Here is an 18,124-nt window from a genome sequence, read left to right as displayed (position 1 = left end):
CGCACAAAACCAAAAATTTTCGGAAAATTCGGAAAAAAATTAAAAGTTGAAAATTTTCAAAAATTCTTAGTTTTGTGCGCTTTTTGGACGATTTGCCACGTTTTTCGATTTTTCAAAATTTTTCGAAATTTTAAAAAAATTGAAAACGACTGCAAATGGCGTGAAACGCCAAGAAAACTAAGAATTTTAAAAAAAAATCAATTCAGCTAAGACAGGTGAGGCACAGCCCTAAACAAGCAGACAAGTCTTGGGACAATAACTTCTCAAGACTTGGGACGAGTGACTTCTCAAGACTTGGGACAAGAACTTCTGAACACTTGGGACAAGGACTTCTGAAGACTTGGGACAAGTGACTTCTCAAGACTTGGGAGTCTAGTCCTGATAGGGATGGGACAGGTCAAATTTAGAAGGAAAATTTTTTGAAATTTTTCGAAAAATCAAAAAACGCTGCAAACCTTCTGAAATGCGCACAAAACCAAAAATTTTCGGAAAATTCGGAAAAAAATTAAAAGTTGAAAATTTTCAAAAATTCTTAGTTTTGTGAGCTTTTTGGACGATTTGCCACGTTTTTCGATTTTTCGAAATTTTTCGAAAAAATTGAAATTTCTCAAAGGGGTACCCCTTTGAGAATTTTCAAAATTTTTCGAAATTTTAAAAAAATTAAAAACGACTGCAAATGGCGTGAAACGCGAAGAAAACTAAGAATTTTCGAAAAAAATTGAATTCAGCTAAGACAGGTGAGGCACAGCCCTAAACAAGCAGACAAGTCTTGGGACAATAACTTCTCAAGACTTGGGACGAGTGACTTCTCAAGACTTGGGACAAGAACTTCTCAACACTTGGGACAAGGACTTCTGAAGACTTGGGACAAGTGACTTCTCAAGACTTGGGAGTCTAGTCCTGATAGGGATGGGACAGGTCAAATTTAGAAGGAAAATTTTTTGAAATTTTTCGAAAAATCAAAAAACGCTGCAAACCTTCTGAAATGCGCACAAAACCAAAAATTTTCGGAAAATTCGGAAAAAAATTAAAAGTTGAAAATTTTCAAAAATTCTTAGTTTTGTGCGCTTTTTGGACGATTTGCCACGTTTTTCGATTTTTTTCGAAAAAATTGAAATTTCTCAAAGGGGTACCCCTTTGAGAATTTTCAAAATTTTTCGAAATTTTAAAAAAATTAAAAACGACTGCAAATGGCGCGAAACGCGAAGAAAACTAAGAATTTTCGAAAAAATTTGAATTCAGCTGACAGGTAAGGCACAGCCCTAAACAAGCAGACAAGACTTGGGACAATAACTTCTCAAGACTTGGGACGAGTGACTTGTCAAGACTTGGGACAAGAACTTCTCAAGACTTGGGACAAGAACTTCTCAAGACTTGTGATGAGTGACTTCTCAAGACTTGGGACAAGAACTTCTCAAGACTTGGGACAAGAACTTCTCAAGACTTGCGAGGAGTGACTTCTCAAGACTTGGGACAAGAACTTCTCAAGACTTGGGACAAGTGACTTCTCAAGACTTGGGACAAGAACTTCTCAAGACTTGGGACGAGTGACTTCTCAAGACTTGGGACGAGTGACTTCTCAAGACTTGGGACAAGGACTTCTCAACACTTGGGACAAGTGACTTCTCAAGACTTCGGACAAGAACTTCTCAAGACTTAAAACGAGTGACTTCTCAAGACTTGGGACAAGTGACTTCTCAAGACTTGGGACGAGTGACTTCTCAAGACTTGGGACGAGTGACTTCTCAAGACTTGGGACAAGTGATTTCTCAAGACTTGGGACAAGGACTTCTCAAGACTTGGGACAAGTGACTTCTCAAGACTTGGGAGTCTAGTCGTGATAGGGATGGGACAGGTCAAATTTAGAAGGAAATTTAGAAGGTAGTCTCGTGTGTGAATCACGTACGTCATTGCTAAAATAAACCCCTGCCTTGTCTTGGAAGTGGAAGTGTCAATGACTGATTTCAAATCAGATTAAAATTTCAAAACTCCTTTGCGTTCGTCGGACTCCGTGAGAGACAATAATAACTCTACATGATCGGAAAAATCAACTACCTTTGCACTACAATAATTTTATTCACCGTCTTTACACAAGCTTATAGATTGTTAAAATCACATAAAATTATAACATTTCAACATATGATATTGTTACATTTTAAAATGACGACATGTTTCGATGTTCATTCCATCATCGTCAGGTCTATCAATTAAAATTAAAAACTGTTGCACTTGCTGCCCTGCGTATACTGATTTGTTCTACCCGTTACATTTTATTTGTTTAACCTCCAGGCTTCTTCCATTTAATTTTTGAAGACTGCGCCTGGATGTCTTAAATCTGCAAAATCAATTTTAATTTTCATATCCTGATCCTGGCTACTGACATAGGAAATGGAATAATTTTAAAGAATTACTCAATATATCGTAATACAAGCAAAAGAAAAGTAATCACAAAATATTTAAAGTATTATAACATACCGGGTTGTGTGTGAGGTGCGTGTCCGATATTAATCTACCAAATACGTTTAACATAACAAATTCTATAAAATTAATAAACGAAATCCAACAATTGAATTTTCATAATAATAAAATTATACAAATTTGTTCTTTTGACATCAATAATATGTATACAAATATTCCAACAATCATGCTACGAGATATTGTAAGAGATATTCTAAATAGACAGAATATAAATACAGATCTAATAAATGAAATTACAAATATAACTAACATTATTATTAACCAAAATTATTTCCAATTCAACAATGAATATTGGAAACAAGAAACAGGGTTACCCATGGGAGCTCCAACCTCGAGCATATTATCTGAAATATTCTTACAATATCTCGAGCATGATTATATAGTAAATATATTAAACAAATATCAAATCAAATACTATAGTAGATATGTTGATGATATACTCATGATTTTTGATGCAAAAAATACAAATATAAAAAATGTTTTAAATGAATTTAACAACATAAATCAAAATATACAATTCACTTTAGAAACAGAACAAAATAACAAATTAAATTATTTAGATCTAACTATAATACGAAACGAAAACAACTCTGAATTCAAAATATACAGAAAACCTACAAATACAAGCACCATAATTCATGCCTCTTCATGCCATCCAAATGAACATTAACAAATGGCTATTAATTACTTAATAAACCGAAAAAATACATATCCCATGACCACAATAAACAAACAAATTGAATGTAACATAATAAAACAAATTCTAATAGAAAACGGATATAATAATTATGAATTAAAACCCAAAAATAAAATAAACAATGTAAACAACATAAATGAAGACAAAAACGAAAATAAACAAAACAAATGGGCCACATTCACATATATAGGAAAAGAAACCAAATATATAACAAAAACATTTAAAACAAATAACAAAAATAGCATTTAGAACAAAAAACACAATAAAAAACATCTTGAAACAAAAGCCACAAATAGACACAACAAATCAATACGAAAAACCAGGCATATATAGGTTAAAATGCAATGATTGCCCGTTAACCTATATAGGCCAAACCGGACGCACCTTTAGTCAAAGATACAAAGAGCATATTACAGCAATTAAACACAATAAAGATCATTCAGCATATGCAAAGCATATATTAAACACAGGACATACATACAACAAAATAGAACAAACAATGGACATTATAAAAATAATACAAAACAAGCGACATAGAGACACCATAGAAAAATATCATATACAAAGAACACATAAACAAAATCTTGCATTAAACGACAGTAACATCTACACGAACAATCCGATATTTAACATTCTACAGTCCATCGACCCAACCCCCTAAACAACTTTCACCCAATATATATAGCCATACACGATACTCACAGCTTAGTTGCAGTCTACAGCTCCGTAATATCGGACACGCACCTCACACACAACCCGGTATGTTATAATACTTTAAATATTTTGTGATTACTTTTCTTTTGCTTGTATTACGATATATTGAGTAATTCTTTAAAATTATTCCATTTCCTATGTCAGTAGCCAGGATCAGGATATGAAAATTAAAATTGATTTTGCAGATTTAAGACATCCAGGCGCAGTCTTCAAAAATTAAACGGAAGAAGCCTGGAGGTTAAACAAATAAAATCTATCGGGTAGAACAAATCAGTATACGCAGGGCAGCAAGTGCAACAGTTTTTAATTTTAATTGATAGACCTGACGATGATGGAATGAACATGGAAACATGTCGTCATTTTAAAATGTAACAATATCATATGTTGAAATGTTATAATTTTATGTGATTTTAACAATCTATAAGCTTGTGTAAAGACGGTGAATAAAATTATTGTATTGAAGAACACAAGCATGACGCAATTAAGATATAAGTTACCTTTGCACGTTGCACCAAGTACTACACCATACGCCATTCAAAGTAAGGTGATGAACGATACCGCAACACACACAAAGAGCCATTCGCCTCGAGTCCCCTCCAGAACAGGCCGCATCCACTCGTACGTGTCCGATGCACTGGCGTACATGAAACACAAACACAGATTATAAGTCAAACATACCAACCAGCAATCGCCAATGCTCAGAACTTGGATCCATAAAATGGAAAGAAAACAACATACTCGCACCATAATTTAACTGTATCACCCTTTTTTAAGTTAAAAGGGGGAGGCTCTTAGTGTCATTACATCCACCGGCAATCCCATTTTACGTAAACTGGATGTAAATGATCAATGATAAGGAGATATAAATACAATACCAATTTCAAAAGAATCAAACATGAGCATACATTTACAAAGTTCAAAAGCACGACAACGAAGACTGAACCAATCTGACTCAAGTGATATCTCAACCTCTCACAAGAAATAAATAAAACACTCTCTCAAAAAAAAAGAAACTCGCCCTCAGTCTCTCACCGAGAGATAGGGAAGCTACCTTACCTATCCTGGAAATCCTCTTTCTTGGCCAAATTAAAATACCAATGCCAAACACATAAAATGAAGGCAGAGCTACCTCCAATGGAAAACATGGTAGAATACTATTATTATTATTATTCAGTGTTCTGTCTTACGACAAGTCCTTCAAACTGTGAAACTTGTTACAATGCAGATATCAAAACATCTTGTAAACATAAACAAGTGCATGTGCATGGTGGAATATTTCGCTATCTTGCCAAAGAATTTGATTGTGTGAATCATGAATTAGCACATTTCATAATCATATTTCTCGTATACTTACACAATGCATGTCAAGTAGACACAGAGATAAATCTCTCGCAGACATGAGGTCCTTCGTGATAACAGCCGATTGATTTCCTGTCGTCATATCAGTGAGCCAGCAAAGTGTTTCTGCACATACTCCACTCTTTTCCTGGCAAGCAGTAGTCATGTCAGGTGACGCATCCTTCAACCTCAGTAAAGTCCCATGGATCAATCAAGCTTCTTCTCTGCAGCTATTACCAGAAAAAAAATGCAATCACATTCAACACATCACCTAATTTAAAGGTTTCATAACCGATCCCCTTGCTCAAAATTAACCAAAAGCACAGAAAATATCCCAGCAGCTCCGGTCACTGTGCACAATACTCACACGTCAACAAAACTAAATTCCTTACCTTCGCAATTAATCACTTATTAATTAGTAAACACATCACATTAAAGGCTCCACAGCACTACACACATCACACATGTAACAAAACCACTCATTAACAAAACCTTATCACAAATAGTCACCACCCTCGTCTACAAGCTATACCTAACCTCCAATTTTGATGTCCTATGAACAATATATTCACTAGAGAATCATGAATGCCTCTAGCATACCACAGATACAGCAATTATGCCAATCTCTCACCGCACATAGGTCTTTCAACATATCAAATCTCACATTTAAGTTCACAACATCTGAAGTACCTAATAAAATTGGACAGACTCATCTCTCTCACACGACAACCACATCAAATACATTCTAATGCTCATGTACTCACACAACGAATGCCTCGTTCAGACTGATATCAGTTTCTTGCGGATACGATGTTCCTTCTTTGTCCCAGCAGGTTTAATCTTCTGACATCAAGTCGGTCCGCCAACTGTTACCGCACGTACTTCAATGCTTGTCTGGCTGGCAGTACGCAGGTCACGTGACAAACAGCATGGTGCTCAGTAGAATCTGAAGGATCATTCTGTTTCTCGTAATCTGCTACTCCCAGAAAGAGAAAATACAGTCACATTCAAGAAATCAAGACATCACACTCTTCTAAGAGCACACAGTTTTACTTCACCAAGCAGTTAACACTCCTACCTTAGCCAATGAACAAGCACCTTCCATTTTCAGAAGACAAATTCTGTCAAGTTCATTACAAACCCATTCACAAGTTAACTTTAAATACGGGTCACGACAGTGTCACAACCAGCGACCTGACAAATTCTGAACTCCCTCACTCACAGATTCATACTGGAGCCTTTCTTTCCTCCCCCCCCAGCAAATTTAAAGCATTCGCCAAGTGGGCCATTATTCCACACGTCATAATACTGCAACTACAAACTCTACAACTCACACACATCACGTCAGTCCCACGCAACTTCTGTTGCCACTGATTCAGTGGATATTTAACGAACAGTTCGCTTGCCGTCTGTTTGGAACCGAGGATGTTGATCGCTGTCTCCAAGATACACGGCTCCCTCTCCTCGTGCCCCATTATGACAGCAAGGGAGTCTACAAACACCAGTCGGTCCATGCCCCTCAGGTTCGCCTGTTTTGATGTCATGGAGAAAGGACCTAAATGAAAGATTAAGAAATGGCAAGCCACTACAACACACCCAACATCTGTAGCACTTCTACTACTAAGGTGAATTCAACCGACAAGGGGCAAGAGGTAGCCGTAGCAATTAGATTTTTTTTCCATATCACCATCAGTAATGCCACTTTATCATACCTTCTGGAAGCAAAGGTGGAAACTTCACCATCAGTAATATAAATTGTTTCAATGTTGAACAATCTAAATTTATAAAACTGAACTCACCAGCTACCTGAGATATCGCCACCATTGTGTAGTGACAAACAAGGAACACACCGTCGTAACTCTTTCATGGCTGCAGCAACAAACACTCCTACCAACATACACAACAGGCCTTACTGGCTTTTCCAGATATGAAGCAGACGCTTTCAACAAGTTCACATACTAAATGTGGTTTTAAGAGAGATTTCAGGTTCTCACAGTGGTCTTTGGGTTCTAACACCACTTGGACTTACAGAAAACCAACACAGATTATGATTTTTAAACATTTAATGGTTCGCTATATCAGCTGCAGTTATCCTTGTGACTAAGCGCAATGCCATGAGGCAGTGGGAGCATGGAGGTACACTCCATGCATTCTCAATTATAGAACAATGTGGAGGTCAGCCTCAAAATGTGGTTCCTTAAACTGGCAAAGAAAAATCACGTTCTTCATTGTTTCTTTGTAGTCTCAATAGAAGAAATAGACAAGTTCTTTATTTCATTAAAACCATTTACTACTTTTCAGGAAAAAAGGTCTTCTTCTTTCAATAATGGCATTGCAATTCAGAAAATAAGTTCATTAAACAATTTACTCAAATGGATGAACTTGCCTGTGACTGCCATCTGGTGAGTGGCTCTGGCTTGCTTGTCCTGCAATCTGCACGCAATCCCATGGACTGCGGAGATCTCCACATGTGGATCATCAGAACTGCAACGGCGAATCACAATGAGTACAGATAATTACACTCACATCCTAATGTTCAGTGTACAAAATGTTGGTCACAACAGTGGCCAATGCAGTAGCTGCTTCCTAAATCAGCAACTGATGTAAAAGGGACAGAGAAAATGGGAAATCTGGGTTTATGATATGAGAAAGAAATACATTACGTGCAGATGCCTCCTGGTACTGGCAGGATACTAAACACAAACTAATTGTGATACAGCCTCTAACAGGCTCACTGTACCAGTAAATAATGAGTTCTGGGTGCTCAGAGAAAGATCTATACCAGTGCCTCATAGACTGCCATGGGACTCGCTTACAATTCTGCGTTGAAAAGCCAGTGATTAACAATCTGTTATGTCATGTTAGTACCATCAGGCTGGAAAAACATCTTTTATTTTGTACACTTTTTTAATATCAAGAATGAGGTTAGTTTTACAATATTCTTCTGCCTCCAACTGCTCTTATATACCTTGGACAGGAGAAAAGCTGCTGCACTGTATTCTCATCTTCATTAAAATTCAGGGATGCCACCAAGAAACAGCAAATTATTTCCCAGCACTGACGACGGTAACGGATCCGTCGTGCTTGACTTCAGAGCAATACATGCTGTCTCCACGACCTGGAAAACACAAGCAACAGTTTCAAGTTATAACGAGTGACAACGCAGGCCAGATTCACTGGTAAGGGAAGTCAAATGTTTTAGTTACAGTAACTTTCAAGTACTGCACTTACTGTAATACTCTAAACACCTTTTCTCCACATCAGGGCGCATGTCATATTTATTTCCAGAACCTTTGGGATTCATGGACACCAACATATCATTGACTAGACTTTTATTTTGTAAGTGGACTTTGACAAATCTCAACAATAAAATAAAAATTAATTACAAGTATATAATTTTTCTATAGTCTATGCTAACCGTAATAAACGTCAAAAAGGAACGTATTATACGCGTATCAAGTCATTTAATGATCTTCCACCAACAATTAAAACTCTAAATGATTTAAAGGTGTTCAAGCCTGCATTTAAATTATTTTTCATAATTGAATTGCAGAATCTGAAGGTTATGTACATTCACATGTGAAACACATCCTTGTAATTGTGTCAAAAGTACTGAAGTTTATATGTATTGTATGAAATGATTTGTTCTCCATCCTTTGGTTTAGTCCTAAGAAGGATCTATGGAATGTAAATAAACTGTACTCTCTAACATACCTGAACAATGCAATTCCTTATCCAAGTCACAAACACTACAGGTGCTTCGTTCTGTCTGGTTCTTCACATCTCCAACTCCAAAAAAGCTGCTTCCCCATCACGCACACAACTGATCTTCTGAAACGCTGATATTCAGACAAATTAGTCCTCCATGTCTTCGTTGATACCAGTAAACACACACTACAGCTACAGTTCACATGAAAGTTGCTACTCAGTACATCCCCTGATCTCAAACTACTCTTTGAGACAGACTAGGCACTCCCACTAAATCTATAACCGTACACCTCCTCGGAAAGCAAGGTAATCGCACGAGGGCCTGAGGTCTTCCTTGTGGCATTGTGAGGCATGCTACGAACACCCCATACTTGGTCACTAGGAATCAAAAGTGGGCAACGGCTATAGTATCCCACATGCTTGCAGGCACTCCTACCTGAAACAATACCAAATACCAAAATAAATATCCGCATTGTGACACCAGTCGTAACTGCTACTACGAATGCACTCTACACCTCATCAATAATCAACTGGCCAACTAAACCAACCCTCCATGCAACCAAAATATTTCACACTTATGTCCTTCACACAAGGGAAAGATGACACACATCAATTCAAATTAACTTCCACGCCCTGGCAATATATATGAGAGTAAATCTGCACTGGACTCAGAATGCATCCTAGCAACCAAAGAAATACAGAGGGGCAGAACGCCCACGCCATTTTATCATAGGCAGGGACGGCAACGTCTGAAAAACAGCGAACTCATCCGACCTCCTTGTCATAGCAGAGTAGTAGTAAACTACGTCTTACGCAGGAAAAGTCTGAGAACTGTTGGACAAAAAACAATCTTCCACGTGCCAAATTCCTGTTGCGATAAGAAGTGAGCCTGCCAAGTGTACTGAACATACTCCACTGATTTCCTGGCAAGCAGTAGGCTGGTCAGGTGACAGACAGCTTTTCCCCGAGTAAAATCCCAAGGATCAATTAAGCTTCTTCTCTCAGCTATTCCCAGAAAGACAAAATGCATTCACTTTTAACTAACACAAATGCAAAAATAAACAGCATTCTGATGACGCAGCTGATTGAACATGTACTTTTGTTCTTGGGGAGGGGGGCACACCACACACACTTCTGAGTATATAAATGTCACTTATCAATGCCGTAAACGCCTCATGGCGTTTATTTATTTGATTCCTCGGGAATCATCGACACATAACCTCAACCGTTAAACGAGAACACCCCATCATTCCGTAACCTGATGACAGCCCACCTAGATCGCTGTTCGCACACATAAACTTACAGCACCTCCAAGACTCCGAAGACTAGACTCACGCTTACCAACACACACTCACTCTCACTCACTCTCTCTCACTCTCACTCTCTCTCACTCTCTCTCTCTCTCTCTCTCTCTCTCTGTGCGAACTTGACCACAGCGAATTATAGTAGCGAACCCAGTAAACTACGTATTGAGCGGGAACAGAAGGGCAGCCGAATGGCATCGGCAGTTCGAGACCCAGCGGATTCTTACAGTAGTATTAAGTTCTAAATATAAAACGAGGGCAGGACTGAACCGATTTCTGATTTCTGCCCTCTAAAAAAATAATTGAGGGTTAACGGGTGGGTGGGGAGCCGAAGATGAGAGAATGAGGGGGTTATGCAAAAATATATTTATGAGGGAGCAGCCAAAGGTGGTCCAAACAGACATCATATCAATCAACAATCTTTAACCAAAATGTGTTCAAAGCACTTGAGTCGAAAGAAAAAATCCAGCCAAATAAATCAACAAATCTGTCATCTACTGGGCATGAGATTTTTGCAAGCAAATCCAAATTCATAACAAACACCACACGCCAAACTTACAAGTTTACAAGTTTTAAAACCTTTATCCTTGCTTAACACACCACAAGCACAGAAAATACCCCGGCAGGTCACAGCACTACATAACAAAAACCAAAATCACTTCACAAATAGTCTCCACCCACGCCTACAAACGATACCTATACCAACTGGAAACAGCAATAATGTCAATCCCAAACTGCATTTACTTCTGTCAACATATCATCTCACACTTACAATCACAACATTTAAAGTGCATCCTATAGGTCAGGTAATTACACACTTCATTCATTGTCCCATCAGGTTTCCTGTTCAGATATCAAGTCAGTCTGCGAACACACTCAACAGCTTACATGACAAGCATGCAGGTTTCATGGTTTGATTTATTTCGCTGGATTGTTTCTTTTTCGACTCATATGCTTTGATGTCTGTATGTTGTTGGTATACCCCCAACTGAGCCCCCTTTTATATATTTGTGCATAACCCCCCTCATTCTATCATATTAGGCGCCCCACCCTCCCGGTAACCCACAATTATTTTTAGAGGGCAGAAATCAGAAATCAGAAATCGTTTGAGTCCTGAGTCCTGCCCTCGTTTTATATTTAGAACTTAATACTACTGTAAGAATTAAGAATTAATACTACTGTAAGAATCCGCTGGGTCTCGAACTGCCGATGTCGTATTCCGCAGGCCAGCACGCTATCCATTCGGCTACCAGGCTCCTACAAGATTACGATTCTGGATCTTCCTGATATATCGATGCCCTGCATTTCCCGCTCAATACGTAGTTTACTGGGTTCGCTACTAGAATTCGCTGTAGTCAAGTTCGCGCAGAGATAGAGAGAGAGAGAGTTGGTAAAATTTGTTGCGTGAATCTAGTCTTAGGTGCTGTAAGTTTATGTGTGCGAACAGCGATCTAGGTGGGCTGTCATCAGGTTACGGAATGATAGGGTGTTCTCGTTTAACGGTTGAGGTTATGTGTCGATGATTCCCGAGGAATCAAATAAATAAACGCCATGAGGCGTTTACGGCATTGATAAGTGACATTTATATACTCAGAAGTGTGTGTGGTGTGCCCCCCTCCCCAAGAACAAAAGTACATGTTCAATCAACTGCGTCATCAGAATGCTGTTTATTTTTGCATTTGTGTTAGTTAAAAGTGAATGCATTTTGTCTTTCTGGGAATAGCTGAGAGAAGAAGCTTAATTGATCCTTGGGATTTTACTCGGGGAAAAGCTGTCTGTCACCTGACCAGCCTACTGCTTGCCAGGAAATCAGTGCAGTATGTTCAGTACACTTGGCAGGCTCACTTCATATCGCAACAGAAACCTGACCTGCCTACTGCTTGTATCACAATGTTGTTGCACATTAAATCCCTTACCAGCTGTAACATTAACTTCACAAAGTTTACAGAACAGAATTGTTCCATCAGAACTAAAATATTCCTCACCGAAATCTTTAATGAAAGCTCTTAACTTTGCACTTTCAGAACACCACTTTTGGCATCTGAACTAAATGAAGGATTCACTGTAAATGCCCGAGAAATGTAGTTTCAAGTAAGAATTTCATACCCAAAATATGAATTTTATCCTCAAAATATAACCAAAATGATCCTAACCATGAATCACCAGTATTGTTCCCAACAAACTGTGGTCAACCGGTGTCCTTGAAGATCTAAACATGATTTTGTGATTGTAAATAAAATTTTCATGAAGCAGAGTCCTTGAGAAGCTAATAGTAGATCATACAGTAAAGACTGCACCAAACCCTTAATTTAGTATGACTCCTTCTTGTTCCTGTACGAACAAATATCTTTGAACAGAATGAGCAGTTGATTGATCCACTGGTTGCTTAGCCGCCTGACTGTGATTAAGAGATCAAGTGGCTAAAAGGGTGAATGAACTGACTAATTGATTCGTAGGCTATTTAATAATTATATTTCAACCGTACAAATTACTTAATACTAAATGGGATTAGGATTATTGTGAATGGAGGATCCAAGACATGAAATTGTAATCTGAACAAAATTAAACAAACAGCGATGCAAATACATAGTAATTAAATGGCTAATTTGAAGGAAAAAAAACATGCACAAACAATATTGATTATATAACTATCCACTGCTAATACTAAAGTGCCACTACATTCCTTGGGCAACACCAACCACCCACTGGTTTCTTGATTTGAACACTTTCCCAAAAAAACAGCACAATTCATGAAGCTCCTCATTATGTAATTTTCTCTCGCTGCCTGTATGTTTCTCTTAGTTACATGTATTCTGCTCATCACAGACATCAGTGCAAGACACCAAGTTTAACACCCACACAAAACAGCAGGTGAAATAAGTAGCCATTATTATCTGTAATTAAGAACTTTTCCAAAAGCAGGAACTTTGAACAATGAAGCATGAACTGGCCTTCAACCTAATAGAGGAAATAAATGTCTTAAATATACTGTCTCTTAGTATAACGATATTGCACAGTTCAGTATCACCTCACAATTGAATAAATATAGTCATTTCTTTCACTCTGATGTTGGAAACATACATGGCACCTATCACACCGTGCAAAGACGTCCATTCGACACAGCCCACACTGACAGGTTAATATTTCCCACTTATAGGACCACAGTTCCCTTGTTCTGTAGTGTCCTCTGTATCAATGAAACATTATGTCCATGTGACCATGCACTCTTTCTCCTACACAGTAACAATTCTAAGGCCATGTGATATCCCCAATTTCATCATGATCATGTAGTGACTGCTTACCATAATATACTACCAACATAATAAACAACAGGAAGCAGCAATTACCTGGCATGTCACAGCATTAGTGGGGGAGCCTACACAGACAAGACATGCAACATAAATCACATGCGTTGCGCATATGCGCATGCCAATCCAAATGTTCTTGGATCAGCACACAAGAACAAAACACAATTCTAACACACATGAAGAATCACAGCAAGGTGAAAAATCACTAACACACTGTCTGACCGGTATTCTACACTACTGTGAATGAAACAGTGATCCACAGAGCAATAAAATTAATTTAGTGTCCTACAAAACAACTCATTACAAAGATGGTTGCCTGCGACGTTGCACAAACTGATTTTTACATTAAATGGTGCAACAACCTGCAAGACAGCCACCTCCATATTCACTATCATAAGAACCTCAAAACTCAATTCAGTAATGGCAGATGACAAAGTTAAAATGAACAGAAGATCAAGAGAACTGAAATGGTAGATATTCACACCAAATTTCACAAAAACCAGTCAACTGCTGTGTAACTGAATCAGGCTAGATGGACATACACATGCAGCTTACTTAATTAATAAGACTGCTTTATAAGTCATTCAAAAACCACTGGATCAACTGGCATATTCTGATACACTATGATCAGATTCAACTGGAAGATCTGAGGAAACTGACAAAAAAAACCCTCTTCAGTCAGGACAGCAAATCCCCTGCTGAGACTTGTGCATAGGACGTAATTCATTTGAGAAACAGGAGTGCTAACACAACACTGCTATAATTTACTGGTAGAATCACTCCTTCCCAAACGAGGATTTGCACAGAATAGTTTTGTCCATGTACTACACAACAATTCAGATCATTTTTTCCTTACGCATAGGAGATATTTATTTATGGGGGATTTACACTAGTGACAGACTTCCTTCCTGTTGCTATAAAACAAGTTTGTGTCCCAAATTCCCCAAACCCTATTTCCTTCATGTATTCTAAAACACAGGTAACCCACAAATTTAGCATTCTGTACTTGCTATAGTACATTCTTTTCCAACTGAAACACATTTGCTCATCTTACATTCAGTTCACATATGAATAAAATGGGAAGAACGGAACGTCCACAACATTCACAATAACACTCACCTGCGAGCTTCTTCATACTTAATCTGCTGTCGCAAGAACACCGCATTCTTCAGCAGTTCCTGTATGTTACCAAGGTTATCCTCTGCCCCCTCCATAGACTTCACTGCCCTGGAGAACAATACAACTGCTGAAAAAACTACACAAAGTTCTGGGAAGGTCTTGTGATTCTCACTTTTCTTCCAAATCATATATATATATATATAGATAGATAGACACATGCACACACACCATATTTGGCGACTTTGTGTCAGGACTCAGGATCTTATTCCTTTGCCAGGCAGAAATGTCAAATGAATGAAGGTCTAAAATCACTAAGTTAATTGATTAAATAATAAGCTTTCCTTGTAACATAAAGAAATTACACTTCACATAATTCAAAATGTCAACTAGAAATGAGCAAGATGCTGCTACAAGCCTGTGGAAAAGTATTCACTTGGGAACAAGGTTCCTCTTGAATACTAGTGAACGAACAGAATTTCCTTTAAACCTTACCCAATGGCATACTCCACATCGTAGCAACGTCCCTGCAACTCATGATGCAGTCTGGTAACTTCTACCCTCTTCTCCACCATCGGGGGCAGTGCTTTGCAATGTTACGTATATAAGTTCAACATAAACAACTCAATCCATGTTTGACACGTTTTCAAACCTTTTTTAACTTTCATTTCCAATTCCGGGTCTGATGACAGAGACATCGACATGATTCTCAACACAGTTACGTTATATTACCGATAACAAAGCACATCCATATGTGCCTAATAATTATTCCAAATAATCGCATACGAAGTACAGCCGATTAACAAACTACAGTTCTGAGTTACAAAGCATGTTACAAACTATGGAACTTCTAAACTTCCGTGTTTAACAGTGAAGCCAAAACAGTTTCATTTTAACATTGGCAACGGCTGGAACGGTATATTTTATCGTCATTAACTTTTAAATTGGTGACAATGAAGGGAACCGGAACTAATTTTTAAGTGCGGTCATTGCCAGTAGGAGTCGAATTACATGCTTTGTTGCTTGTGAGTTGGCAACGAGTTGGAAGTTTTGATAAAGAAGTGCCATTCCGTTGGGAAAGATTCGAAGTACTCGTGCGTACAACACGTTGGGGAGTGTATAAATTAATATTTCGTTAAAAGTCTTGAAAGAATGAAATTTCTAAGTATTTTTGTTCTCACAGCCCTAGCTGCTTATGTAGATGGTAATGAGGAAGAAGAAACGGGTGCCAGATTGCTAATTTCGAAACAGATACTGAATAGATATCTGGTTGAAGACATGGACATAGTAGCTGGGATATTTAGATGTCATATTGTTTCAGAAAAATTATCGTCCGGTTGTTTTTGCAGAATAGAAATTTTTACATATCATAGGCCGTTTATGTTACAAGCCAAAGAATATGGAGCATCTCATGATAATATTGTATTTAGTACCCATATAATACCAACATACCTCATAAACTTGTTTGATTATAACACACAACATTCTTTGCAGTACACACTATATAATGTTGGCACAAGTACTGCTCTTGGTGTTAAGCTGAGTGACAGTAGCTTTCACAAAGAGGCCTTCACTTTGGTGGGTGGTCAGCTCAACATCAAGATTGACAGGATCCCTGCAGGGACAAATGTATCTCATGTAGTAGTTGTCAGACCAAGGAAATATGGATACTTCAACTTCACAGCTGCAGAAGTCAACTACAGACCAACAGAGGATGCCTCTGAAGTGAGTTATCACTTGCATGGACCGTGGTCAAAATTTATAGAAATGTTTGTAATTTCCATTGTGCTGGTCCTAAATTATATATTTAGAATGTACAGGAAGCCATTGTAAAATAATGAGCATAAAACACAAATTCTTCAGATTGATAAAATGATTTTCATTTTGAAACATTTAAATATTACTTGGAAAATCCATCTATGGACACCATACTTGTTTCTGTCTGCTTCTCTGATATTCAAAGCTCATAATTAAAATGAACTGAGGACTGAATATAGCTAACATCAAAGCTAAAATTGAATATTAATCTCCAAACTTCTTACAAGTCTTCCAAGTGGTGTTCCTCAGGTTTCACCATCAAATTTCTGCATACATTTCATTTTTCCAGAACTTCTTGACAAATACATATGCCACAAAGCCTGTAATCATGTAAAATTCCTAAGTTTATCTCTTGTTTTGTTTTTTGGGTTTCTGTTAACATCGTCACACACTGCTCCTGTAGGACGCAACAGAAATGCATAACAAGTCTTTCCGTTTCAGCTGCAAGTGGCCGTGACAAGCGAACCCGGCGAGGGTCTCATCATTGCCTTCCGTGACTATGATAAGAAAACCCTGTCTCTCAAATGAGATACAAACCCAAGATCTGCCAGATATGAAGTAGGAGAGTTAACCGCACAGACAAAACGTTTAACCGATGAAAGTTTTAAGTTAGTCTGTATAAAATTTACTCTCTAACAGTGCTGTAAATCCATGACAACTGTGTGATACATACTCCAGGTGGCAACAGTATTGCCATCTTTGGTGATGTACTGGAACACACCACCGATCTTCTTGGCACGCTCTGGGTTTGCCGCAACCCGCTTTTTCAGCAAGTCAAACACACCATCCGAATCCAGCGCTGATGTGGATGCCTGCACCAACAATGCAACCTCACATTACAGTTTACAAAGCCACCAACATCATACACCATTTCTGCATGTCTCTAGGAACCTGTTAACTCTCTGGTGATAGAAAACGAAGGTCGAACATTGCCAATACCAAACAGTATCACTAGCTGCAGGACCAAGCCACTTTGGCACAGTTCAAACACATCTGTATTTGTCTAAGATCCAGCTTAATATTATCCTCCCCTTAAATTCTCAGTCTTACTTATGTCCAATTTTTTTAACAGGATTCCCACCAAACTATGCATACATTATGTGTTTTCATCTTATGAACAACACATTTAGTCCTTTAGTTCACTATCCTAAGAATCCACTTATTTGATCCTTCAAGATCCCAAATAATATTTGGTTGTTTTCAAACACAATTTAGGTTCTTCACACAAAGAAAGAAACCATATTTTACAACCATACAAAAGTGGAAAAATATGGATATGATGTAATTTGATCTTTAGCATTACTGAGAGTAGTTTCGATGGTTACACACTCTGTAATCAATAATGAGTACTTCCTGAACGTGTTAAATATTTATGAATACTATATTTTTAGCTTAAAAACAAATGCAAAACAATGTTCATATTTTCATTCTATGTCAGGACATGAGATGTGCCTCTCAACTACAAATTCCAGTTTTCACTTCCCTCACCTTGGTGGACCTCATCACAGCAGGCATAGTGACTGACTGATGCAACCAGCATACATCAGAGCTACTCACTTGTGTTTCTTCCATGACCTTGAACACAGCTACTGTACTGTACTGTACTGTACATGTTATCAAGACAACCTTACATGTAGGCTAAA

The 18,124-nt window shown here is 38.0% G+C and overlaps 2 protein-coding genes and 1 pseudogene across 7 annotated transcripts in view; 1 reads left to right on the top strand and 2 right to left on the bottom strand.

Annotated features, from left to right (window-relative positions):
* Positions 1-2,056: 2,056 nt before the first annotated feature.
* LOC147874568 (transcription-associated protein 1-like) lies at positions 2,057-10,230 on the bottom strand. 5 transcript variants are annotated; one of them, XM_087345363.1, is made up of 8 exons: positions 10,209-10,230; positions 8,942-9,371; positions 8,196-8,345; positions 7,614-7,711; positions 6,562-6,756; positions 5,992-6,203; positions 5,244-5,457; positions 2,057-4,523 (listed from the first exon to the last, which is right to left on the bottom strand). In XM_087345363.1, the coding sequence occupies exons 3-6, from the start codon at positions 8,236-8,238 to the stop codon at positions 6,141-6,143; spliced, it is 399 nt and encodes a 132-aa protein (XP_087201489.1). In that variant the 5' UTR covers positions 8,239-8,345; positions 8,942-9,371; positions 10,209-10,230; the 3' UTR covers positions 2,057-4,523; positions 5,244-5,457; positions 5,992-6,140. The 5 variants fall into 5 exon arrangements, with proteins under 5 accessions (XP_087201489.1, XP_087201490.1, XP_087201492.1 ...); XM_087345364.1 differs by lacking the exon at positions 10,209-10,230 and adding an exon at positions 9,749-9,972; XM_087345366.1 differs by lacking the exon at positions 10,209-10,230 and adding an exon at positions 9,544-9,734.
* Positions 10,231-14,646: 4,416 nt separating this feature from the next.
* LOC147874567 (translocon-associated protein subunit beta-like) lies at positions 14,647-17,894 on the top strand. Its single transcript, XM_087345358.1, has 2 exons — positions 14,647-16,388; positions 16,923-17,894. Exons 1-2 carry the CDS (start codon positions 15,816-15,818, stop codon positions 17,007-17,009), a joined length of 660 nt encoding a protein of 219 aa, XP_087201484.1. The 5' UTR covers positions 14,647-15,815; the 3' UTR covers positions 17,010-17,894.
* LOC147874565 (peroxisomal multifunctional enzyme type 2-like) overlaps positions 16,073-18,124 on the bottom strand; it is a 27,047-nt pseudogene continuing 24,995 nt past the window's right edge. The window contains exons 15-16 of the transcript XR_015534239.1: positions 17,155-17,293; positions 16,073-16,278 (exon numbers count right to left, since the gene is read on the bottom strand). The product of XR_015534239.1 is annotated as a peroxisomal multifunctional enzyme type 2-like (transcript). The remainder of the gene's footprint in view (positions 16,279-17,154; positions 17,294-18,124) is intronic.

The sequence above is a fragment of the Zootermopsis nevadensis genome, unplaced genomic scaffold (assembly GCF_977971745.1).
Source record: "Zootermopsis nevadensis isolate Lab colony 2312 unplaced genomic scaffold, Znev_1.0 Znev_ptg000008l, whole genome shotgun sequence".
Classification (NCBI taxonomy): Eukaryota; Metazoa; Arthropoda; class Insecta; order Blattodea; family Termopsidae; genus Zootermopsis; species Zootermopsis nevadensis.
The sequence above is the reverse complement of the archived record's forward strand: the minus strand, read 5'-3'. Positions and strand labels throughout refer to the sequence as shown.